The sequence below is a fragment of the Eublepharis macularius genome, chromosome 1, assembly GCF_028583425.1.
Source record: "Eublepharis macularius isolate TG4126 chromosome 1, MPM_Emac_v1.0, whole genome shotgun sequence".
Lineage (NCBI taxonomy): Eukaryota > Metazoa > Chordata > Lepidosauria > Squamata > Eublepharidae > Eublepharis > Eublepharis macularius.
This window is the reverse complement of record NC_072790.1, coordinates 164,858,005-164,883,385: the sequence shown is the minus strand read 5'-3', so window position 1 is coordinate 164,883,385 and position 25,381 is coordinate 164,858,005. Positions and strand designations below refer to the sequence as shown.

The 25,381-nt window shown below is 39.9% G+C and overlaps 1 protein-coding gene across 2 annotated transcripts in view; it reads left to right on the top strand.

The window, feature by feature from the left end:
• Nucleotides 1-705: 705 nt before the first annotated feature.
• RMDN2 (regulator of microtubule dynamics 2) overlaps nt 706-25,381 on the top strand; it is a 44,618-nt gene continuing 19,942 nt past the window's right edge. For both annotated transcript variants that reach the window (XR_008596848.1, XM_054976731.1), the window contains exons 1-8: nt 706-1,008; nt 4,662-5,128; nt 8,817-9,012; nt 11,138-11,240; nt 12,704-12,764; nt 16,808-16,883; nt 19,147-19,224; nt 24,339-24,437. Coding sequence is in view for 1 of the 2 variants with exons in the window: in XM_054976731.1 (XP_054832706.1) it covers nt 4,674-5,128; nt 8,817-9,012; nt 11,138-11,240; nt 12,704-12,764; nt 16,808-16,883; nt 19,147-19,224; nt 24,339-24,437 (1,068 nt within the window). In the remaining variant the exon portion in view is untranslated. The remainder of the gene's footprint in view (nt 1,009-4,661; nt 5,129-8,816; nt 9,013-11,137; nt 11,241-12,703; nt 12,765-16,807; nt 16,884-19,146; nt 19,225-24,338; nt 24,438-25,381) is intronic.

The window sequence follows — 25,381 nt, the reverse complement described above, 5'->3', positions numbered from 1 at the left end:
GTTAAAGTTATCAAAGACTCTCTTCCGTAGAGACAGGAGGTGCTAAAAAGTTAATGGCTTTACCAAATTGGGGAGGGGGGGGAGATGATGGGTGGCAGACTACAAATGCACATCAGAACAGAACACCACCATAAACCAAAAGAGGGGTTGAAATACAACCTTCCAGCACAGCTATTAATCGATTCAGAAATTGCATACAAGTGCGTTTAGCAATGCTTTACTGTCCTTCACGCATGAACACTAAGGATAGGAGAGAGGCTCAAAGGCGGTTTAATCCGAGTGGTGAAAGACATTTTGCCACAAGGTGCACCACGCCAGCTCCATCCCTTACAATAGAGAAAGGATGTTCGCGAATAACGCTGCAGCCGCTGCTACCCCAAGCTCTCCCCGTAGCTTTTTCAGTGTCACTTCCTCTCCTCCACCTCCAGTAGAGCAGACTCGGTTTTCTGAGGAAAAATGCACGTGCCCAACAGAAAAGCGAGGAAGGAAACGAGAGACGGCTACGCATCCCCTCACGGCCCCTGCTCGCTAAAGCGTGCACAGCCCACTCCCTGGAGAGCAGCGAAGGCACCAAGCACCAGAAAACACAGGTAAGGCGCGCTCTCGACGCCTACTGCCAACTGCCCGCCCATCCGATCCGGGTCTCGGAAAGTGTGGGCGGCCCTTGAGGCTCGGCGCCTCCTCTATCCTCCGCCTTCTCAGGAACCGGAGCAGAGGAGGTTGTGTGTCTTCTTCTACGCAAGAGCTTGCCGGGTACGAAGGACATGCTGGCGTTCGTCGCGCCAAGCAGCAGCAGCAGCTCAGAAGGCAGGGTTCTCCCTTCAGCTAGCGAAAGAGGTGCTTGTGTGCACCAGACTAGGTGGTCGTCCACGGTGTCAGCCGTCTGTACCTGAGCTCAGTCTTCCCTCGCGCGCCTCAGCTGGAGAATCACCAGAGAGCCTCTCCGACCGGCTAGCCCAATCCCTGCCCGTTTACCTACTGCTCGCCCAAGACTTAGCGACTGTTCAGGTCAGTTGCTAGTTATGTTCTCTTGTTATATTGTAACGAGGTTTCCCATTGGCTGTTATCATTTGACCTGTAGTTAGCCATTCTTTGCTTTAAGAATTTGCTTCAACCCATCTTTGCTCTTAAATTAGAGAGGCCGCTTTCTCCGAACGTCAAGGAATTAACTCTTTATGAAACTTTGAACAGAAACGCCTTCCTTTGAAGTAGATCCCCTTGATTTCCTTTCAGTTTGTTACCACTACTACAAACAGTTTTGTGGCCCTGTCCCCCTTTCTTAATGCCAAGTATGGCCGGTTGCAATAAACAGGTTTGCAAGTAGACATATTTATAATTGCAGCCTTAACACCTGATTAGCAGCTACTAGCCATGGTAACTAAAGGAAACCAACACATTCAGAGGCAGTGAGGCAACATCAGGAAAATGCCTCAGCCTTTGTGCCCTGTTGGCCCTCTAGAACTGATTCCCCACTGTGCGCAGCAGCAGGATGCTGGACTAGACGGACCACTGGTCTGATCCAATTCTGATATGATGTATGTTTCTTCAGAAGCAAATCCTACTGTGTTCAATGGGGCTTACTTCCAGGCAAGTGTGCATTGGCTTATGACTTAATATCCTCATGTTACTCATGTTTAGTCAGTATGGAGACTCTTTGGCCCTGATCTGGATGACCCAGGCTAGCCTGATCTTATCAGATCTCAGAAGCTAAGCAAGGTTAGCCCAGGTTTAGTACGTGGATGGGAGACCTCCAAGTAAGTCCAGGGTCACTTTGCAGAGGCAGGCAATGACAAATCTCTGTCTCTTGCCTTGAAAACTCCATGGGATCTTCATAAGTCCCCTGCAACTTGATGGCAGCTTTAATGCTACTTTCTACTACCAAGGCTCCCTGTATTTAATGAGGCAAACTCCCAAGTAAATCTGCATAGGAGATTACCACCTTACTTTGCAAAGTATGTTCTAGTCTGGCCAAGAGGCAGGCCACTGCTGTTCAGTTTTTACCAAAGGGGAATTGTAGCAGAGTAAGTACAAGACCCCCCCTCTCTCTATAAACTCACTCTTAAGTTAGATCATGCCAAAAAAGACTCCAGGCAGTTCCTCCTTTCTTTCAGGTTATATCAGAACGAGAAAGGTTGAGAGCCTTGCTGAATCTCCAGATTTGTGGAATCCAGAGCAGATTAGCAGCGTTCCCTGTTAAACTGTCAGAAAGGGATGCAAAACACTTTTCATTGAGTTCTTTTGTGCTGAGATTTTGTTTAAAGCTGAGATGTGTAATATTGTACTGTATTATTTGGTCCTGTCAGGATTGTGCTAAGGCCGCATTCACATTGCAAGCATTCTGTTTCTCTTTCATCACTGCTTTGAATCCAGAGGCATTTACATAGGCAGTGAAGTGTCCACATGAGAATTTTGTATGCATTTTCCTCTGTCAGCCCTTGTTTTCTCTGCCTTTCCCCCCTGCTACACCACTAGAGTTTTTTTTTTAAGTCAATTATTATTATATCATGATCACATTATAATGTTAGAATGATCTTTTGTTATGATCTGTTAGCTCCTATTTTTAAAAAGTCTGTAGCTCTTTTTATTGTGGAGATGTAAAGAGAGAGATGTATCCACCCAGTGAAAACAGTTTAAAACTTTTTTAAAAAAACTGTGTGTACAAATACATTTGAGAAGTCTGAAAAAACAAGTAATTTTTATATCAATAACAACCTTTATTAAATACTGGACTAATGACATAATCAGTAATTTTCAGCAAGAAGTAATAATACTAAGCATTTAAATGAGTACTCTGAATAAAAAATTGAGCGATTATGGATTTTTTACAACTTGATTTGTTAGAATTTAAAATACTGAAAGATGGGAATTCAGAGGAACTAGCAGATCATGCCAATAGATTGCTATTAGATTACAGCAAACTAGGAATTGCCAGTTTTAAAAATGCCTGGGAAAACCTTCTGGTGGCATAGACTGAAGTATGAATAGTGGCTGTGGGGGGCTGAGGCAAAGGAAACCGTGCTGAAATGGGCTAAACTTCAAAAACGTTAACATCTTCTCCTCAAGGTATGCAAACATGCTTCCACTGCATGAGAGCCAGTTTGGTGTAGTGGTTAAGAGTGTGGTACTCTAATCTGGAGAACTGGGTTTGATTCCCCCACTCCTCCACTTGAAGCCAGCTGGGTGACCTTGAGTTAGTCAGTCACAGCTTCTAGGAGCTCTCTCAGCCCCACTCACCTCACACGGTGATTGTTGTGGGGATAATAATAACATACTTTGTAAACTGCTCTGAGTAGGTGTTAAGTTATCCTGAAGGTTGGTATATAAATCAAATGTGATGATGGTGATGATGATCAAAACAAGTTTGGAAAAGATCAGAAAGGGAGAGAGAATTCAGGGAAGTGTATAATTTGGGGACAACTTTGTGTGGGTACTCCCCCCAAAAATTCCACTTAAGTACCAAACTGAAGCAAAACCTCCCATTGGAAAAAACCTGACTACTTTAGCATCTGTAAATTGTGTTAATTTTAAGAGAGGCAGAATATAAATGCCTAAATCAAAAATAAAACTCTTCCTAAGGACATCTATGGGAAAATGGACTTTTCACATAGACTTGCTTGAATCCATACATTTCTTAGCCAGCTCTCTAGTCACCAAACATACCAGATTGCAATGTATTAGAAAAAATGAATATGTAGAGAAGTGACTGTTCGGTGTTCACCTGCATTTCAAACAGTCGTATTCTATAATACTGAGATCACTTTTGATATTTTGTATTTTATTAAGATTTAGATTTATAGCCTGCCACATTCCAAAGGCTCAAAGTAGGTAGTGAAGGTCTTAAAAGACCACTGAAATAAAACAGCAGCCACTGCCCTATTCCCTGAGCTTTGTATTGGATTGAAGCCTCTGATTATACTGTTGGAAAATCCCCACTTTTCTGCAAGTTAAACCTTGAGCTCTGTAAGCTAAACAGCAAGCCAGCCTTGAAAGATATTTGAGGATGAACAAATTGCACAGGGGCCATGGAGATGGGAGATATCTGGGTCATGGTAATGTGAGGTCTTTGTACATTATGTAGAATAATTTCTGAAGATCTTCGTTAACACTACTTCATAAATTCCCACTGTATTAATAATGGCAGCCTTTAGGTTTTAAATTGATTAATTCGAAAAGTCTCAAACTGGTTTCAGTCACAGGCAGACCAAAAATGAAAACAGTCTTTTTGCAGTTATCATGTGAATTCATCTCATTCTTATTATCCATGTTGGATAATAGTTACAGCATCAGACTAGGATCTGGGAGATCCAGATTTGAAGCCCCACTCTGCCATGGAGGCTTCCTGGGTGACCTCGGACCACTCAGACACTCTCAGCATGACCTACCTCACAGAGTTGTTGTGAGGATAAATTGGAGGAGAGAAGAACAATGTAAGCCACTTTGGATCCCTGTTTGATGGGAAAGTAGGGTATAAATGAAGTAAATAAAATGCTAAATTTGACTTTTGTGAAATTTATTTCCATGTAAATGTGTTCAGTATTACTGCCTAACTTCCTATCAATGACCTTGTTTAACTGGTTTTTTAAGGGACCTTCCCCTATCCTTTTCATCCACTGTATGAGTATTAAAAGCCAATTTCTATTATTCTTTGTTTGTAATTTCAGAAGAAGGAAAGAATGGCCTATTCTGAAAACAAAAGGCTAATATTTAGCCTAATGATAGGAGCTGCTGGAATAAGTTTAGTTGCGCTTTGGTATCGCATGTCTCGAAAACAAAGGAAAGCTCTACGCTTGTCTACACTTCTGAATTCAGAGAGCAATTTTGATTTGGTGGATTTTCAGTGTGAAACACAAAATGAACAAGGAACAGTAATGTTGTTGCAAGGAAGACAACTTCAGATACTGGAGAAATTGAATAATTTACTGGTAAGTGTGGAAGAACTTAAAAAGGAGGTGGCATTTCTGAAAGAAGCTGTTCCAAAGTTGGAGGAACTTGTTATAGATGAGCTCCAGGGGAAAACCGATACTCACAGAACCAGTCCTTTACACAGAGCAACACGGAAGCGGAAAGTTGAGATTGCTCGAGGTGTGTCAGACACCAACAGTTCTGAAGAGGCGGAAAGTGAAGGCGGGTAAGTATATTTAACATATTTCAAACTTTAAGAAAGGATTAGTTTTTTTAATTGCTTGCAGTTAAATTCTCACTGCTATTAATTTTTTTAGCATCTCAAAAACATTTATTTATATACTGCTTTTCCTGAATCAGATCACCTGAACAGTTCTTGGGTTGTATGTGTGCGTAATGTTGGAAAGCCACTGCAAAAAGGTATTTTGGGGGATGCACGTGGGAAGAGGATGCCTCATCTTTGCTTGCACTGTTCAGAGCTGAATTGACTGGCTCAAAGCATGGCCTTTGCATAATTGTTTTTAAGTAGTCTCTAATTGGAAGTAGAAGTTGGCATATGTTATAAATCTATTTTATAGTTGTAACTTCATGTCTAGTTACCAAGTTGTGATGATTTAATTTAAGTCTTTGAAACAAGCTGGGAAAGTGGGAGTTTCTGTTCAAAAGTAAGATGCCTTGGGGTAAATATTATCAGACTGTGTTAATTAATCAAACATTATTTAACTCTTCTCATTCGTCATAGTTCATTACTATAATGCTGAATTATTGAAGATGGTCCAGAAAAAAGGTGTGGCCTTCTGCACCAGCTGAAGAGTCCTAACTGGGACTTTCACAATGAACACACAAAGCCAGTATTTGTCCAACTTCACTGGCTTCCAGGTTGTTTTCAGGCTTAATTCAAGGTGCTGGTTTCAGCCTTTAAAAGCACTAAACGTGTTGGGTTCACAGTACCTCAGAAGCCATTTCTACCTGGGAAGGCTGATTCCCAGTTATTAAGTACATTAAAGACTTCGTTTCTAAAAGTAAAAGTGATTTGGAAAATCTTCCACAAAGCATAGAGACATAATTAACCTCTTAAAACATGAGGCCATGAAAGCAGAGGTGATGTTCTGTTGCACGACTTATTTACAAAGTTCACTGGAGTGTTCCAGAAAGAAAATCCTTTGGTGCATGTGATGCATAGTGAAGTAACAGCACTCAAGAACCATAATGAATTGTGTTTGTAAGAGTTCAGCACCATTGTCTCTTGAAGCCTTTAGTGATGACTGAGCACTACGTACCTTTGAGAGAAGTAATCAGTGACAGCAGAATCTGCGATGAAATGAAAAAACTTTCTGAAAAGGAACACCTACTCTTTTTAACAGGAGCAAAAAAAAAATTCATAGCAGCCTGCAAACACCTTTTACTTCAGTCATCTTCGGACAAGCCCATCCTCAGAATTCTCCAATGTTTAGCTCCAGCACAGCGAGTCAAGGAAGGAACCCAGAAGGAAATAATGAAAGTAGCAGCAGTGCTCCCAAAGGCTATTCTACTGGGCATGATTGTGGATGAATGGCAACTTATTAGACTCGAAGATGAAACTGTCAGTGAAACTTGCCGCGTAGATACATACTGGAATCAGTTCTTTGAAAAGACCAAACCATCTGGAGATCCCAAATACCCACTGGTTACCAAGGTGGTGAAAGCAGCATTATCATTATCACATGGTAGTGCTGACATAGAAAGAGGGTTTTCAAAATCTGGACTCAGTTTGACTGATGAAAGGGCCAGCATGTCAGAGAGAACTTTGAATGCCCGCTTGATGGTCAAAGAAACTTTATCTCATGTATATGAAAACAAGGTACGCTGTGTTAATATCTCACAGGAGCTTTTACAGATAGCAAGAATAGCTCATGTTCATTACAAGCAATATTGTGATGAACAGTGTGCCATTAAAGAGAAGGAACAAAAAGGGAAGGAAGGAAGGAAAGGGAAAAGGCAGAGTAGTTAGAAAGGTTTAAGAGGACAGAAAGTGAAAAGGGTAGTATACAAGAGAAGGAAGTAAAACTGAAAAATCTGAGACAAGAACAGAACGAGGAGGGAATGATTGCTCGAACATTGCTAAGTGATGCAACCAAACATGTAAAGGAGGCTGCTGAGAAAAAGGATATGGTGGGATTCAACATGGCACAGCTCGTGCTAGAAGGAGTGGAGAAAGCAAAGGAAGAAGTGGTCAAGAGAAAATGCTGGCATATGGAGTGCAGAAAACTGTTGAGAAACAAAAGAGGTCGTTAATAACTTCTTTTTTCAGCAAAAAAAAAAGATAAAGTAAAAGCAAAGACAAATCTTACCTTACAGTAATTATATTTTGTTTTAATATGATTTGCTCTTTTATTATGTGCAGTATGCAATTATTTTTAAAAGTAATCTTTTTTGCCTTAAATTTTGTACAATAATAAATTATTATCATAAAAAAAATTCAATAAAAAAGTGTGTGATGGCTGGCTATGGGGGTGGTGGAAACAAGATAATAAATTTTAATGAAGTTCCAGTTTTACTCTTAAACCACTAATTTATTGATAGGCTGAAATTAAATTGAACAGTAATTTGTTAGTTTTTTGTCAGCTTTTTTGGAATTTTGGTCAGCAAAATTAGCAATTTGGACCCTTTGACTAGTTTCCACTCCTGAACCCATTATGCAAACATCTCTTGATAATTTGTACTTGCACTAGAAATCTTGTCAAACCCATTACTACCTTTTCAGTCTGTAACAATCAGGTCTTCACTGACTTTTTTAAAGGAGGGAGTTTTTGTTGACATGAAAGAGATAATTCCTCTTACCTCAAGGTCTTGGTGGTTCTGTGAATGACACTGATTCTTGTGACGGATCAAAACTGCTAGTTCCAAAGCTCGTGATATCATGCAGGAACTTGAAATTTATTAATTTTTTAAAATCTTTGCTACCATTCAATGTCTTCAAGCAATTTCAGTTGGTATTTTTAAACTGTCATGTTATCACTGTCTTCTCAAAGTTTTTAACTTCAGACATTAAATGTTTTAGAAACATAAGGTGGTAATAATATATATTGAGAAAAGATGCAGTAGAGTTTAAATTTCATAGAATCTGGGCTTGCTTATATCAAAACAGTATCCAGGGAGTTATTATAGAGGCTTTAATTAATTGAACATGCTCAGTAGAATTCTTTTCCTTGATCTGTGAACCTGTCCCATGCCATATCACAATATGCTTTTCAAAGTCCCTCAGTTTACAAAAAAAAAAAAAGCGCCACTTGATATGGAGGTAGGCCTCCTGTTTACGATCTGCAAGTTCAAAGTCCCCTTGGAATTGGTTGTACATAGTTTTGGATAGTTGCCATTCCAGTTTTTTGACACATAAGCAGACTGTACATAAGCACATTTAAGTCCCGCTCACTTCATTTACTTAGCACGCTTTTAACTGTCACGCTGAAACAGCTGTGACTTAGAAAAGTTTAACTGGGTCAATTTTGTGGTCAGTTGCCTTTGACAATTCTACCTTTGGAAATAATTATACATAGAATGCTGCATTCTTTCAGCAATGCAGTATCTCAACTGCAATTCAAGCTGAAATTTATTTTTGCAATACTTGAGTAGTTTGCTTTCCAGTGACTTCATGGAAAGGAAGACAGAAGCATACATTCTATCAAGACCACATGAGTTCTGAACTTATGTGTTCATGTTCTGGTTCTTCCTTTGAAATGCAGTGTTCCAGGAAAACTTGCCTAACAAACATTGATCTGTTCACTGTAGCAGTGGATACTTTAAAACAGTGCGCCCGATGTGAACAGAACAATATTCTTAAGTTTGAGTAATTTGTAAAGACAGTTCACATCAGAACTGTACTTGCTACCTGAGTGCTGACTCTCTCTCTATTGGGTATTGGTTGTGTATTTTAGCTATGTTACCGCTCACACGGACACCGAAGGAGAATCCGAGGAAGAAAAAGGATGGGTCAGCTCCTCCACATCTGCTCTGACACCAGAAGAAAAAATAGACTTGTTTAACCTTCTACAGCAGGTGGACACATTGCACTGTGGTTCAGACGGTGACAGAGGAGAGAGCTTCAGACTTTTGCTTGAAAATGAGGAAAAGGTACAAAGGACATGCGCCACACTAATGTTCTTCCAAGTGTATAGATTCATCACAATGTATGGCACGTTCAAAAAAAATTTTTTTGAATGTTTGAACTTAATAGTGGAAGTTGGCTTTAAATGGGACTGGAAAATGCTTTGACACCTGATAGAACTGCCTGAAAATTTGTTACTAGTACCTAAAGGATTTTGGCACTTTTAAAGCATTGCTCAGGTCTATACAATCTGTATGGTTCTGAATAGTCCCATCTTGTCAGATCTCCAAAGCTAAGCAGCCTTGATCCTGGTTAGTACTGGGATGGGATACCACTAAGGAAGTTTGGGATTGCTATGGCAAACCACTTCTATTAATCTCTTGCTTTGAAAACCCTATGAGGTCAACATAAGTTGGGTGTGACTTGATGGCACTGTACACCCTTCTGTGCATATATTTTGATGCTGAAAACTCTTCTCCCTAATCTAAGTGACAGGGAGTGTTGGTGGTTTCTCAATAAAGAGGGAGAGATGCCCATACTTGAAGCATTAATCTGCTAACATGGAATTAGAAATCACACCTTTCACGGACGCAGAGCTGGAGGTAAATGTGAAATTTAGTGCATGCAGAAGCCAGCATACAAATATGGGTCATCTTCTCATGGTTTTTTTGCAGCATAAGAGCTGATGAAGCATGGCTTCATCCTGTGCCATGAAAATAACCTGAGATGCCCCATGTCATGTGGCAGAAGCTGTGCTGCAGCACTTCCCAGTACTAGTGATGCCCATGCCAGAAAATGAGCAACACTGGCATACGGAAGCATTACAATGTTGGCTCCACCTTACATGGCCTTTTGTGCACCTGAGATGTTTCTTCCATGGTGACTTTGGGCCACAAAAATGCTGTAAGTAGGAGGCAACAGCGCGTATACATGGCTCATTAATGTGGGTAGGGGGAGTTCCATTGCCCCTTCATAGACTTAAAGTATATTGGGGCGGGGTCCCAATGCCTGCCCTTTTTCAGAATGCTGACAAATAAGGAAAGAAGAAGCTTTATCTGCTCCATCTTGGGAGGAGGGGAGGGGCAGACAGAGGCAAGGACAAGGTAGAGGCTCCTGCCCTCCAAACTCTGCTGTCTGAGGACACCAAATCATCTCTTTAGAGTCAGTCCTACAGAACCATGATTGAAGACATTCTGGTTTAGACTCTCTGGTCTTTCTTTCCACCTTAAATTTGGATGTGATAACAAACTGGAATTCCCTTCCCTGGTTACTAGGGTTCCAAGCCACAGTTTTATCGTAGTTTAGAAACTCATTACCCAGAAAGATAGAAAAAAACCAGACTTTAATATCACAATGAATTGTAGATAAAAACAAAGACTTCTAAAACTAGGAAGTGTTCAAACATTTCTCCAAGTGCAAGGGGGAAAAGGCGGAAATGTGCGAGCCTGAGAACTTGTGGCTTGTGTTCATAGCATGGATGAATTGTGGTTGGTTTCTGCATCTGAATAGTTGCAAGGAATACACAACCTGGAAATGAATATGCATAAAAGAATGAAAACATTTCAGAATGAAGGAGTATTCTTGCTGCTTCACATGTACAGTCCTGGGTTTTAAACAATTCTAGCTTCTGTGTTGGAGTTGTTTCACAAGGACATACAAAGCTCACAGGTTTTTTTTTTAATTAGAAGAAAAGATCATGAAGTAGACATGACATAGTAATGCTAACATACCTGTGACTTTCACAACTATATTCCATTTGGCAATCTAAGTAACATTGGAAGAATTTGATTTTCTCAATAGTTTTAGAATTAGGAAAGCATGATATACCCACAACAGAAGTTCTTCCTTAAGGGAAAAATATCTGGGTCCTGTACAGCAAAGGAGTTACAGCTGTGAATTTATTGTTAAAAAAATTGGGTACATTATTTTGCTGCCAAGATTTGAGCTGTTCTTTGCAACAGATGTACCCAGAAAGACATACAGAAGTAATAAAATGTATTCAGTTTACTATCTGCATTCTGAACATGGTATGCAAGGAATAATATGTTAACATCTCTTTTAAAAAAAAAAAGCACGTCAAAGGAAATTATATATGAAATTAATAGTTAACAGTGAAGGAAACTGAAAATGTCTGATTCTTTTTCTGTGCAGTACAAAGACTGTGCTGGCTTTCTTTGGAGACTTGCCCGAGCTTATGGAGATATGTTTGAGCTAACTACAAATGTTGAAGAGAAAAAGAACTATGCTTCTGAAGGTAGGCTGTATGTTATAAGATACAAGATGGCAACAGAGGAACTGTGCTAATCTTATATCCAACTGAGAGAATGGGCTGACCTACTCTGTTTTTCTCCCACAGAAGGGTACAGGGGCTGGCCAAAGGGCTAGTTGATCCTACTGAAGATGGGTGAAGTTTCCAGATTGGGGGGTGTTCTCATCTGTGCATCAACAGAGCTCAAGATTGCCCTATCTGCAGATATTTAAACCACAGATTGGGGCCTTGTAGAGAGAAGGAAGTTTTTCTGCAAACCTGGATGAAAACTTAAAACAATGGGGGATTAAATTTTCCCCAAACAGAGGGACATTGTGCTTGTGCAGAGATGCTCCTGTGCAGCCTAATAGCATTCACGCCCCCCCCCCCGATATGGGAGACATTGCAGAAGGGGGAACCACCCATTGACCTAGATGTGGGGAGGCATGAGTCACCATGGCTCTAGTCAGGGCAGCGAGAGGGAGAACAGATGGATAGGCAGGGTAGCGGGGTGACAGAAAAGTAAGAACTGCAGAGCTGGCAAGCAGAACACGGCGGGGGTGGGGAAGCAAGGTTCTCCCTGTGGGGAAGGAGCAGGAGCTCAAGCCATTGCTGTGACATCGGCTAGGCCCCTGGAGGTGGTGGAGCTGCAGGCAAGTAAGTGAGAGGGAGAAGGGTGGGATTCCCCCTACATGTGGGTCTCACTGGTCTCTGCTTGTAAATAATATTTTTTTCAATTATCATCTGTAATGTTTATCCTGGAGGTATGTACCACAAGGACATCATTGAAGGCCAGTTGGTTAGAGCTATCTTGCACTTAAAAGTGATTGGACTTAAATAAGCTTGAATAATATTTATTTATTATGCTAACATGCCTCACTTATATGGGGCTTCAAATGATCTCCCATTCCAGGGGCAGATCTAGACCAGCACCTACTTAGTTCCAGCCTTAAATGTTCCAGACCATTTACTGGGCTTACCATGGAACAGTACAATTATAAGTTGCTTTGTGTAAGTCATTCTATTTACTGCCTGAAACTCTGTGGAGTTAGGCGTGCCTAAGCTATTTGATATCAGTGGGTGTAGGCACATCTTTCTTAGGGCTAAGGTATTGATTCAACTCAAACTTGTTTCCCAAGTAAATACATTTTGGACTGGTATGAAATGGACCAGCTTAACGATGTGTAATTGGAAGCAAGATTATGATAGTCTGCAAATGGAAAGATCTTACTGTACAGTATGTTTTTGAACAAATGTTTATTGGTAGACCTTACATAATATTGTTGTGGGTTCTTATGTTTTACTGCTGGTTTGATACGGCCTGTTAAGGGTTTCAGTTAATTGTTGTTTTTCTACTGGATTTGCTCTTTTCATCAATTTTGGAAACCACCCCAAGAAGGACGCATTAGGATGCAAGCTATAAATATTTTAAATAAATAAATAAACTAATCCTACGGTATTTTTTTCAGGAAAACTTAGGGGTGAAAATGCTGTTAGTCTTGATTCATCAAGTGCAGAGAGTCATCAATGGTAAGTCTTGAATGGAAGTAGGATGAACTTATATTGGCTGATCTCTTATGTAAACAACTTGCAATCCTAAAGCATACAGCATACATTTACATGCTAGGAAGTCAGAGTCAATTGCATCTTCCCAGTATGCGTACATGCAATGGAAGAGAGAGAAGAGTATCATTATTGCAGGCATTTGCTGTCACTTTCCTTGTATGTAAAGGGAATCCCTTGTATTTTGAGTTAGCCATAAGTCTAAACTAGAAACTCTCTGAACCTTTCCAAAACTGGGCTAGTCTAAGCTATTTTGGCATCTGATCAGATGCCTCATTAAAGGTTCAAAGGGCTCAGATCTTGTTGAGAGCCCTGCTTTATGCTTCCATAACTATGTGATACTTCACAGGATTCAAGTATTAAAATGTATACCACAGCATAATCATTATTATAACAGGGTGGCTACTGGTTTACAACTTATCTGTGTTTGGTATTTTTTTGCATAGATCAGTTACTGATAATCAGAGCAGCTAAAGTACTTAAGAGAAATGAATAATCAAAGAACATAGTTACTGTTGAAACAGAAATAGATTTCACAGTGGTAAAAAACGCATTTACTAATGGATTAATGTCTCTCTCTTTTTTTAAAGTAGGAAGCATGCTTCAGATTTTCGGTCTTTTCAGTGAGATTGTGTTAAGTTTTGTGTCCGTTTCTTTCTGTGTCAATATAACAAGTTTTGGAAAGTGACATTTCTAGAGTGGTAGTATGACTGAGTAATGTTCTTTTTGAGCACTGCTAAATCTGACTGTTTTTTCCTTCATCCCGAAATTTGTGTATCAAATGAACCCTGCACAAATTCTCACGGCTAGCTCATGAAAATTTTGTGCAAAGCATGTGCATGTATTGCAAATTCTTGAATGAGCCACGAGGTGGAGCACATGGTTCTTATTTGTTATTTTCTCCCCCGCCCCCACGCCCACCCCATCATGGCCAAGTTTTGGGCTGGGTATTTTCTATTGCATTTTCCTCTAAGATAGTGAGTTATAATTTCACAGTAGTTCACCAAGGCTCACAGACAGATGTCTTAACTTCCATGTACTTCTGTAGGACTTAAATAAGCTTCATCAAATGCAAGTTTGCAGCCCACATCTCAGTCATTAAGATCTCTATATAGATTGATCATCCCTTTAATCTTACATCTTCTCCTGCTGGCTTTTGTATCTCTTCTGCTGCTACAGCTGTTTTTCTCTTTAACTATATGGCCATGTTACTATAATCTGGTCCACTGCAAATTATTGTCAAGTTTGTCTTTCTTCATGTACTTCCGTTTTGTTTTTGTTTTTTTTTATAATCTACCATTCTGTTTTAACCCGTTACTTATTTGGACACTTTTTCTTGACTGCTCAGCATTCTGACCTACATAACATACTTCTTCTTTCTTTCCTTTGTATTGATCCTTCTCCGCATAATTCTCCAGTGAATTCCCTCTGCTTATGTATTCTCTTTTGCACTTTTGTTTTTAAACCATGATCTTCAGTCCTGCTCTTTCATGTTTATTGATCCCCAGTAGTCAAACCTTGTGGTGCTTTCATGGGGATTTATTTCCTGTCTTTCCCTCATGCCTTTTCTGCAACTTCTTTGCCTTGATTCCATTCTCTGCAGGGGCCATTGCTTCTGATCAGATCCTCCACTCAGTTCACTGTGTAATATAAAGCATCAGGGCCGGCGCGCCCATTGAGGCCAGGTAGATGGTGGCCTCAGGCGTGGGGTGCCGGAGGGAGCACCGGAGGAGGTGCGGGGGGCGGGAGCGCGCGCCACAGAGCTGCAGCCTCCTATCCCTCCCGCGCCGCCGCCACCAGCACACGCCCCTGGCCGGGCGCAGCCTCCGCGGGCAGGCGGAGGCCACCCACGCACCATCAGAGCCGCCTGCTGCAGCGATCGGGCCGGCAGCAGCGCATGCGCTCCCGTGATGATGTCACGCGTGATGTCATCGCGCAGTCCGAAGCATGCGCGCTTGCTTTTGTGCTTTTGTGCTTTTCTTTAAAAAGTTGAACACAAATATATATTCTAAATAAAACACCTAGACTGTTGCTTATCTATCTTTTTATTGACTGTCTTCACATGTACATTCATCCTTTTTTTTCTGCATTACCGATCTCTGAAAGTTATTTCTTAAAAAACAGTATGCATGTGTGTCTCATCCCAGGTTTTGCCCCTCTTCACACACAGCAGATGCCCACAACTATTATAGGGGGAGAAATATGGTGGTATGAACATCAGATTGGAGCTAGTGTGACTTACGAGCAGCTTTTCATTTGCCTGGAAAGGCCTTTATATGAAAAAGGATCACTCTTAATTTAGTTAAGGCAGCACCTTTCTCCCTTGTCACGCACAGACCTGGAGATACTGCGAGACCCCAGATTAGCTTGTTTGCTTTTCATTGTTTTCTTTTCTAGCTGCAATCCGTTTAGCTATGGTATGCTGAATTTATCTGATTAGTGCCTAATGAGCCGAGGGAGTTGGAAAAGAAAATGTTGCCTGCATTTCTGCAATTTATGAGAAATTCAGTTTTTAGTGCCTCTTTCCCTTCCAAATTCTTGACATACCTTATCCTTCACTGCTGCTTACTCTTACCAACCACACTGATTGAGGAGTGGTGATGGGGTCCTAAAAGACATTAATTCTTGTCCTGAGTTGAAAGCCATCCCTTTTGGGTTGGGAATATCGTGAATATATATTGTAAAGGAAATCTAATTGCTTAATGTCTTAAAAGCACATATTGCTCGAGTCATAAAGGGGTGGGGGAGGCTGTGACCCTTGGAAAAATATCTCTTTTCTACTGGTATAAGCCACTTGCAGTTTTTCAGAGGGAAGGCAGAGGTACAAATAGTATAAAATGAATTGGAATCAAAACTGGAGAGGAAAGGGGTCTCTCAAATGCAGAGACAATTAAGTTGTTTGGATATATTGTATAATTAACTTGACCTTAACCCTTGAGTGGTTCATGAGACAAGAGTTGTTCTAATGTTTCCTCAACAATGTCAGTGGCAAAGGGCCTCTCATAAACTATGACAGTTGACAGATCTCATGGCTAATTTTGAAAACAAAATTGTCATCTTCCCTTCCCCCATAGTTCTTGCTTCCTTGTCTGGTTACCTTCCTCCAAGATGTTAAAGCACAATGAAGTTGTACCCTCCCATTTCCTTCCCCTGCCCTTAACTATCCAAATACTGCTGTATAATGACTAAGAGAAGGAACAATAATATTCCTCATTCAGTTCTCCCCTCAGACCTAAGCTCACTTAGACAAGCTCCCATTCTTATAGCCTCAGCGCCGTCTCCCAGTTTTTTAAAAAGTATATTATGTTTCTGAGTCAAGAATGGAAAAATGAGTTGAATCATTTAAGGCTGTGCGTAAGAATTTGATTCAAACTATACTAGGGATATCCTAAGATGACAGAAATATATACTGCTATATAACTTTTATATTAAAATTAGGTTTCTTGCACATTAAATTTTAGTCAATTTATTGTATGAGCTTTAGTCAATTAATTAGAGTATTAAATTTTCACGTCAATAGTTCTGAACAAGGAAGCGTGCTGTCTTCATTTTTTTTTCCAGATGATGCATGCATATGTTTTTAGTAGACATATTACAAGGGCAGCACCACCAACAAAGAAAATACAGAAATGCAAGAAACGTATGATACAAATGTATGTGTTTGCCATACAAATATCTCCAGAGCCTTGTTTTCTGCACCTCTCTCTTTTCTATCAAAGTAAGAAAACTTGTGGCAGGCCCTTTCCTAGGTTTTTTTGTATTATTAACACATTTTAATACATCAGAATGCTTTCATCAACTAATGGACCAGATGTTGCATACTTGAGCATAATGTTTGGTTAGGTTTGAATCTGTTGTGAATGCCACATTACATTTGGTTATATTGTTAGTTTCATAGATCTGTGTCTCTCTACTTAGGATCTTGGCCAGGTTGGCCTCATTCATGATGAAAATTATTGTGATCTTTGTTGTCATCCCCCCACACACCCCTGGTCCCATTTCCCTTTCAGGTTTGCAGTGATGTGCGGCTATCTGTCTCAGTTTGAAAGTATACAGAACAAAATCAAGAATGGCTATCTCTTTAAGGTATGTTTTTGGTAGCTTCTTTAAGCTGTTGTTACTAAATTGCTTCCTCCTGGCAGTTTTGAAGTCAGTGTTTAGAGTAAAACTAACTCCACCTGATAGGCATGGTTGATTGACAGTGTTATGTTGAGAAATAAAAACCAAACTCTCGGATGCTAACATTAGATACAAATGAGTCTATATCCCCAACTTGGTGGTCTATCGAAACAGGAAAACGTATCAAACAAGCAACCTTGAAAGTGGCAAGTTACTTCTACAGTCACTGAACCTGCAACCCTTTGCTAAACACAATAAGCAGCCACTGGAATCTCTGAAAAAGTCATTGAAGCACACAAAGACAAGCAAGATCCCAATCAAGCAACTCACATAACTTACCTTGGTCCAATCCAGATGTTCTCATGCAAATTTTGACTGCCTAAATCCAAAGGCACCTTAATTCTCACGTCTGGCCATCTTTAACATTTTCTTCCATCACTTGAGGGAGGGGGAGGAAGGCAGGGTATTGTACACATTTTTCACTTTCTTCATCTTTACAGACCTCCTCAAAAATAGGGTTTCTCAGATGGGAGGCAGAAGCTAGCCTTTCTCTCTTTGGGTGATCAATGATTACCCAAAGACCTCCGAGATGTCACCTCAGTTTAGAGGTTTAGAGAAGAGGGGTTTTTAAATTTTATTTTCCTTCTCTGTTGGGTTTCAAAATTGCTCAAAAACAGAGGCTTTTATTGCCTCACGAGTTTGGGGGGGATGAGGATCAGGGAGAGAGGAGTGTGTCTGTTGGGGATATGAGAGGTAGGGAAAAGGGGGTATTTGTTTGCTTTCGTGTTGTTATGATACTGTCATGGAACAAAATCACCAACACTCTAAGGCTATTACAGCCTCATTCCAGTAATACTTCCTGTGTTAGTATTCCGAGTCCTAAGTACAAGTAGATCACAATCTACATTTCTTCCCGTATGCAGACTTCTTTGCAAATCATCTATTACTTTCTGTTATGACAGATATGGCCAAAATTATTACCATCGATTGTAGAGGATTAAATAATCCTATCAAACTAAAAAAAAAATGGTACTATGGCAGGAGGACATAGGGAGTGGAGCGGTTCTGTAAATATGAGGGACCAAGGCCTTAAAGGGCTTTGTATGGGATAACCAAAACCTTGAATTGTGAGGATAGCTGAGAGTCAGTAGAAAGAAAATGGAGGAATGGCAAAATTGGCCTGCTCAAGGTTCTGGGAGCTTTGGAAATTCTGGAAGATTTTGAAGCAGAATTTCCAAATTGTCATATGTTATACACACACACACACACACACACATACAACACAATTCTTTTCATGACCTCACCCTGTCACTATATCTAATAGTAAAGAAGTAGCACCCGTACTAAGACAAAAGCAGTACAACATGGTCTACAGAAGAGGTTCCTACTTAGGGGATTTTTCAGGTATAAGTTAGAATTTAAAAAATATATTGGTGAGGACAAAATAATGTTGGGGAGCCCAAAATATTGAAGGCATGTAGGAGTCACTTGTAAGAAAGAGGTGGGGGCTGGTTGTCTAAAGAGAGGGAAATTTGGAGGGGTGCTGCAAAATTTTGATATTGAAAGCAGTGCCAGGCCACCCACAGACAAGGCAGGTGTTTCGGCATATCTTGGGGATATTCTTGAGGTATACATAAAATATTACTTTATAAATTAGCCTAGGAAAAAACTTTAAAATATCAAAACCCCAGCCTGATAAGGACTGAACACTTAACAAAAGGTACAAAATGTTGAGAGCAGCTGAGAATACAAGAGGGGAAAGAAACAGAAAAATTTGTCTCCTCAGGTCTCTGAGTATGTAGAGTCCTGGATTGAAGATCTGTGTGTGTGTATGAGTGAGAGAAATTCCCAGATGATTCCCCCTGCCCTGCAACATGATTCCTCACAGGCCTCCAACTTGCAATATGCATTGAAACACGAAAAATAACAAAATTTGTTTGTCAGACATGCATCTATGCTTACTTTCTTTGCTTTTGATTTTTGTAAAACCTTTAGTTAGTTATTGATGAGACCATTAAATGGAATGTCCTCTGGTCTAGTGCACCATGTGCAAGTCTGTTCATTAATTGTAGTTTGTGGCTTTTTAACGTAAGTATGTTATTTGCCAGTTAAAATTTTTACTCAGTTGGCAATAATTAAGAAGGAACACCCACATTGCATTCTCCATGACATTTTCCAAACAACTGAAGCAAAGGGCAAGAGCTTTTCATGGTGATTTTTTTTCTTACAGGAGCATCTAGACAAAGCAATTGAACTTAAGCCTCGAGATCCATTTTTATATTATCTCCTTGGAAGATGGTGCTATGAAGTAAGTGGCATGTGGTGCTTATGAACCTCAAGTTAATTTACTTAGCATTACTCCTGTTAGGTCTATTTAAACATAGTGCATCTTTGATGATTTTACTCCCTTTGCTTGGAAAAAGGGAGTATGCATAAATGTAAGATCTGTCTCGTCCAGTCTTCTTTCTGGCAGTGATTTTCCAGGGCCTCAGGCAAGTGGCTGTCCCAGCTCAAGCTACTGGAGTTCCTTAAAATAACATGCTGAAGGTTGTACTTCGGCTCTTCTGCGTGCATTTTAATACTGAGTTGTGGGTCCTGCTGTAGTGAACTTTGAAGTGAAACTGGTAAATTCTCCATTATTCATGCCCAGCAGTATTGGTTAAACTTAATGGCCCACTTGTGCCTTCTATAGGTGTGTCCTAATCCTTAATAACATCAGTCTCTGCTCTGTTAATATTTTTCTTTATTGACATTTGCCAAGGCTGAAACAGAAGAGATGGAGCTGGAGCTTTGATGCAGTGGCTTGTGAGTACACCTCACTGCCATTTGTTTCAGGATGTTCTTTTGGTATTTGTGCACTTTCACTTTTATGAAAATGCCACTATATTGGATTGAATTCATTCAACACAACAAGTCGCAGTTAAATTGCAATCAGATGCAAACACAGCTTGTTGCTGTGCTCACGTGTGACCCTTGATCCTTCCACTTCCTTTCTCCCTTTAGTACAGGGAGCTTAATGCAAAATATCTCATTATAGCCAGGCTGCAGTTCATTGTGTCATCCCAAAGCAGGTGTCTTGATGAACTGGAGTGTCTTTACTTCAGCACTAGCCAGGATTCTAAACTGGGGTTAAAATAAAGTTTTAAAATCTATGCCTGTGCAGAGTATACACTCCAGTTCACCTAGAGACTTGCATTTGAACATCTCATCAATTAGAGCTTGATTAAACTAGGAAGTTTTGCATCAAGCTCCATGCAGGAAAGGAAGTGAGAGCAATGAAGTGTTGCACCAATATAGATAAAAGCACATGACAATAATCAATACTGAGCAATACTAGGCCAAGCTCTTGTATTCTCTAGATGAACTTTCAGACTTTGCATGAACCGTCTGTGTGTTTTTTTCTGTGTGTTGGGTAATTCTAACAGGTGTGCTTTAATCTTTTGACAGTTAATTAAAATAGTGGACTGTATCGAGATGAATGTTCCTTTATCAGAGATTCAACCAATGGTGATCTCTCAGCTTAACTTTTCCTGACACTTCTCAGAGATTTGTAGTTTTGTTTTGAAAGTCTGAGTATAACGTATTTTTTTACTAATTGGAAGGTTGTACTATAGAAATTATGAATATTCAGTGAAGCGTCTGACCAATCATTGTTTGTTTGTGCTATCATGTGAATAGACCTTAAATATTTGCATATGATGATGTATAAAATTGCAAACACAGATAGAATGGTAGAGCTCTGATGGAAGAAATCTCTTGAGAGAATTTAGGTGAGAACTTATTTTTACCTATGCATTTCATAGAAACTTTGATTATGTTAACCTTGGAATTTATTAAGAAATGTTAGCAAACTTATTTCTTTTTGCCTTTCTGTGTTCTGTTTTTATAGGATTTATATTAATAGCTATTTATATTTTGATTAATTGCTTCATTAAAAAACTAGGGTGTATTTTCAATAAAGTGAAATAAACTCTAGACAGGTGTCTGTGTGTTTGATAAAGAATTGCAAAGCAAGATTGAACCCTATATAAATAAATGTACTGATAAACAGCTGGTTCAAAGAACTTATCTGTTTGACAGGTCTGAGAACTAATTGCTGAAAGCTTTCCAGGAGAAAGATATATCTTTCTCTTGGCTAGTAGAAGCTTAGTTTCAGACACGGGCAAAAGCTTGTTACAGAAGGGTGCAAACACTACAACTTCTTGAGATAAAGAAATAAATAGCTTACAGACTACTTTCCTACATTAACTTTCCTACATAAGTTTAAGATGTTAACCTAGATGTACAAACTAAGTAGTGAAGACAGTCCCCCCATAGCTTCTCTTAAAGAAAGCTACTTGAAATCCACATATCTGTTTCAAAAAATTACATTATTGTTTAGATTTTAAGCTATAAATCACACACATTTTTATTTTAAATATGGCAGGTGCCATTTTAATACTTTAGCTTGGCTTCCAGTAAATCATAATCTCCATAATTTTCCCTTGAAATGTTGCTTACTTTTGGTGAAAATAAGTAATCTGGACATCAAAAGATGTCATCTGATGTGAAATCTACTGAATATGCCTCTGCTTATACCTGAAAGCCATTAGTGATCAAGACAGAAAACACCAGGCCTGCATTTTCATAATTACGGCTGTATTTATTACCAGTGTGTCCGTTTCATGTTCTTTCGTTTTATCTAGGATACTACAAGTGTTGCGAATGTAACAGTATCAAATTTCTGTAGGTCAAAAAAGCAACTTAGCACAGTTACAAAGAATAAAAAGGATCATATTCTTGATCTTATCAGTAATCTAGACAACATATTTCAAGAGGGAAAGTTCTTTCTAAAGCAAGGCACTGGATAAAATCTAGACTCTATTAAAATTCAGGGAAGTAGAATTCTGTATTCTATTAGGTTAAGTGCATGAGGGAAAATTGTATGATATAGTAGTAGCAAGTAGGGTGCATTTGTTCAATAGCTGTAATGGTTCAAAGATGGTTTTGGTGTGAGCAAATCCTTAAGTATAAATGCTTGCTGAACTGTGAAAGTCTTTGGGCAAATCACTCTCTTTGAGCCTAACTAAGCCTTATGGGAAGAAAAGCAAGACTGGAATGTAACAAATAAAATGGGCTTTGTCATAGAAAGTGTGAGCTCATAATCTCTTACACTGCAATCCTAAGCAGAGTTATACCCTTCTAAGGCTACTGAAATCAACTCAACATAGAATGGCACTGTTGGACATCTGAAGACTAAGCTCAAAATCAACCACCTTTGTTATGTTTGAAAACAGGGTTGGATCCAAGGAACATCCTGAAGTTTTATGGCTTTTCAGTAAGCCCCTGCACTACAGCTAGGGTTGCCACATGCCAGTCCATTTAATAGAGGTTAAGAGGTAGAAATGAGTAGACAAAGCTTTTCATGACATAGAGATGGTAAATTTGGTAAATAGCAACTCATCAAACCTCTATTAAAGGGATAGGACAGTCTTTCCACAGCTGGCAATCTCACACTAGCTGTTCTTCCTATCCTTAATCCTCAGGGGCAGGCTTGTTGTTGTTGTTGTTGTTGTTGTTGTTGTTGTTGTTGCATGGAAAGCTGAAGAAGACAGAAAGAGATAGGAAGGATCTGACCTCCCTCCCCAGCAGAACTCCTCTTGATCCATTATATCTTGGCTTTCCTTGGTGTATCCATCTTATAAGAATAGGAGAATAATTAATCTGTGTTTCAACATTAGTTTTTGCACCAATTTTCACAGGCATGCCCTTGAATTTCACAGGGTGACTTTTGGCCACTCATGTGCATGCTCAGCCAAGCCTGCCCCACAGGATGCCATAGGATAAAACGGGATAATGCCATGAGTGCTGCCCTGTGACTGTCTTAGAAGAGAGGTGGCAAATAAACATGAAAAATAAAGTATTCTGAGATGTACAAAATACTCATTCTTTTTGCTCCATTGATTTAAAGCAGCAGCAGGACAGAATTAATCTTAGTCTCTCCAGTTTACTGTTTCAATAAAAAGGAGGTTATTATGTGGAAGGCATTTCTGCTTCTGCAAGCTTTTCCTCATCTCTTCTCACCAAGCTGATCCTTCTGTGTCACATCCCAGAACATTTCCAAGAGTCTCTTTAACTTCTGAAGGAATGCAGCAAGAGGGAAGCAATCAGATCGTCCCTCTTTGATTAATAGAATTCTGCTCATAATTGGCCTGATCCCATGGCTGCTGCCATATATAACAACTAACAACTAACATGTTAAATGTTCTTTGTGCTACTTTAAGTTGGTGGACGTTTTTAAAGCAGTAGCATGAAGGTCAAGTAAAATAGTTCCTCTTTGGGGAAGCAGTCCAAACTAAGACAAAATGAAACCTCAATACATCACCTATTATTAGATCTAGTAAGAGAACATGTATCATGCCAGGTAGATCTCACATTTGAATGAGTGTAAGCCAAATTTTAAGAAGCCAGTTACAAACTCTGCAGTGGAAAAACTGAAAGCAACTATGCCATTACATCACAGTTGAACCTTGTGTGGTATCAGTGTGTGATTGCACATATAAATACATAACACTTTGGGTGGTCTACAGGGATATTATATAAGCCATTTTTCCTCATTTTGTTCTTCCGTCCATCCGTGTGTGCTCCATCAGTGCCAGCTGAGATCATTGCTAACATAGCAATACTCCCGCAGGAGCCAGATGCCTGGCCACAGGTGGTTTGAACTGCCATAAAGAATGCTCAAAGTTTCTTTTAAATCTTGCCGGCCCATTCCATGCCCATCTCAGTTCCTAAACTGCCACCAAATTCTAACTGCTTCTTTGGGGTCCCAACCTAGCAAAGCACTCTGAGGGTCAGACTGCCAGGTGGTTTTTGAAACTGCAGAACAGCAGCACAGTGCAGGGGGAGGAATCACATTCACATGCAGACTTGAAAGGCAGTTTTTGTCTTTCTCATGTGTTTTTGCATAAATCCAGAGTAGTTCATTATCGGCACAGTATAACATAGGTTGGAAATGTCATTGTTTTAATTAATAAAGAACAGTGATTTCGTCAAATTATATTTATCTGTTGCATGAGAGGAAGCTCCTTCTGTTCATGTAAGAGATGGTTTGTATTATGCACACTCATCATGTCTACTTGGAAGAAAATCCTGCTGAATTCAATGAGGCTCTCCCTAGTAAATTGCTGCCTTAATTTGTCATAGTAATGTTCACTGTTTTACTTTTCTCCCTCCATGGGAAAAAGTTTTGTTTTAAAAAAAAACCCCAAGTAGGTGACTGTTTATTTAAATGAGACAAATATATTCAATATGGGTCTATAAACCATGCCCCCCATGTCTGTTCCTTGAAAGAGCTTAATTTGAATTATGACAGCTTGTAAATGTTATTTCATATTAGAGAAGTATAAACCAATGTTTTCTCTTTCTTTGGGATTTCCAAAGGTAGCTCAGTTGTCTTGGATTGAGAAGAAAGTTGCTACTGCTCTTTTTGGGACACCGCCAACTTCAACGATACATGAAGCTTTGCAGAATTTTCTTAAGGTAGAGACTATTTTTCTTGACAGTTCTCTTTCACGGCCCACCTACCAAGTGGCTGGTGTTCAAGAGATTTGCTCAACAAATTGTTCTCGGCAGCTATAAATTCAAAGCTCCTGCAAAAGCAAAAAGCTTTCTTAATGATTTCTGTGCTACAGTAACTGTGCTCATCTATGTAAACTCAATTTAACATTCCAGCTTCAATTTTTAAAAGGCCAAGATTCTTTTAAGGTGAGTTGGCTCATCTACTGTATTGCATGAGTTTTCTGTGTATGCCACATGCAGTGAAGGGCCTTTTTCCATGACCAGGCATTTTCTAAGAATTGTTTGGTAGTATCTACTTGCATTCATGTTTTTTCCAGGTTAATGCTAGTATGCTGCCTGACTGTTTCTTAAAGCTGGCTTCTTGGGCCCAATTTAATCATGAGACTGGCAAGGCAAAGAGATTTTGTGGCCTCAGGGTCTCTTTTTTATTTTATTCGTAAGAGTTCCAACGCCATCAAGTTCTGCCACCCTTAAGCATGGGCAGGAGGTGGAAATTCACCCCCCTGCCCTCCCTCCATCTCTCCAAGTATCCCAGCTGGGCTGCAGCCATGGATGGGGCCTCTAGCCTCACACTGAGGCAGGGAAACCACAACCCTTCTGCCCAACGGCATGGAGTGTTCCAGGTAGGACAGTGAAAGTGGCTGCAAGGAAAGGCAGAGAGAAGCTGAACCCCTCCAGGATGCCTTCCCTGGGAAGCATCTAGGCCTGCTGGGCTTCCACCTTAGCCTCACCCAGTAGACACATCAAAGAGTCCAGTAGCACCTTTAAGATTAACCAATTTTATTGTAGCATAAGCTTTCGAGAATCAAGTTCTCTTCGTCAGATGCCTGATACAGAGACTGGTGTCTCTGTATCAGGCATCTGACGAAGAGAACTTGATTCTCGAAAGCTTATGCTACAATAAA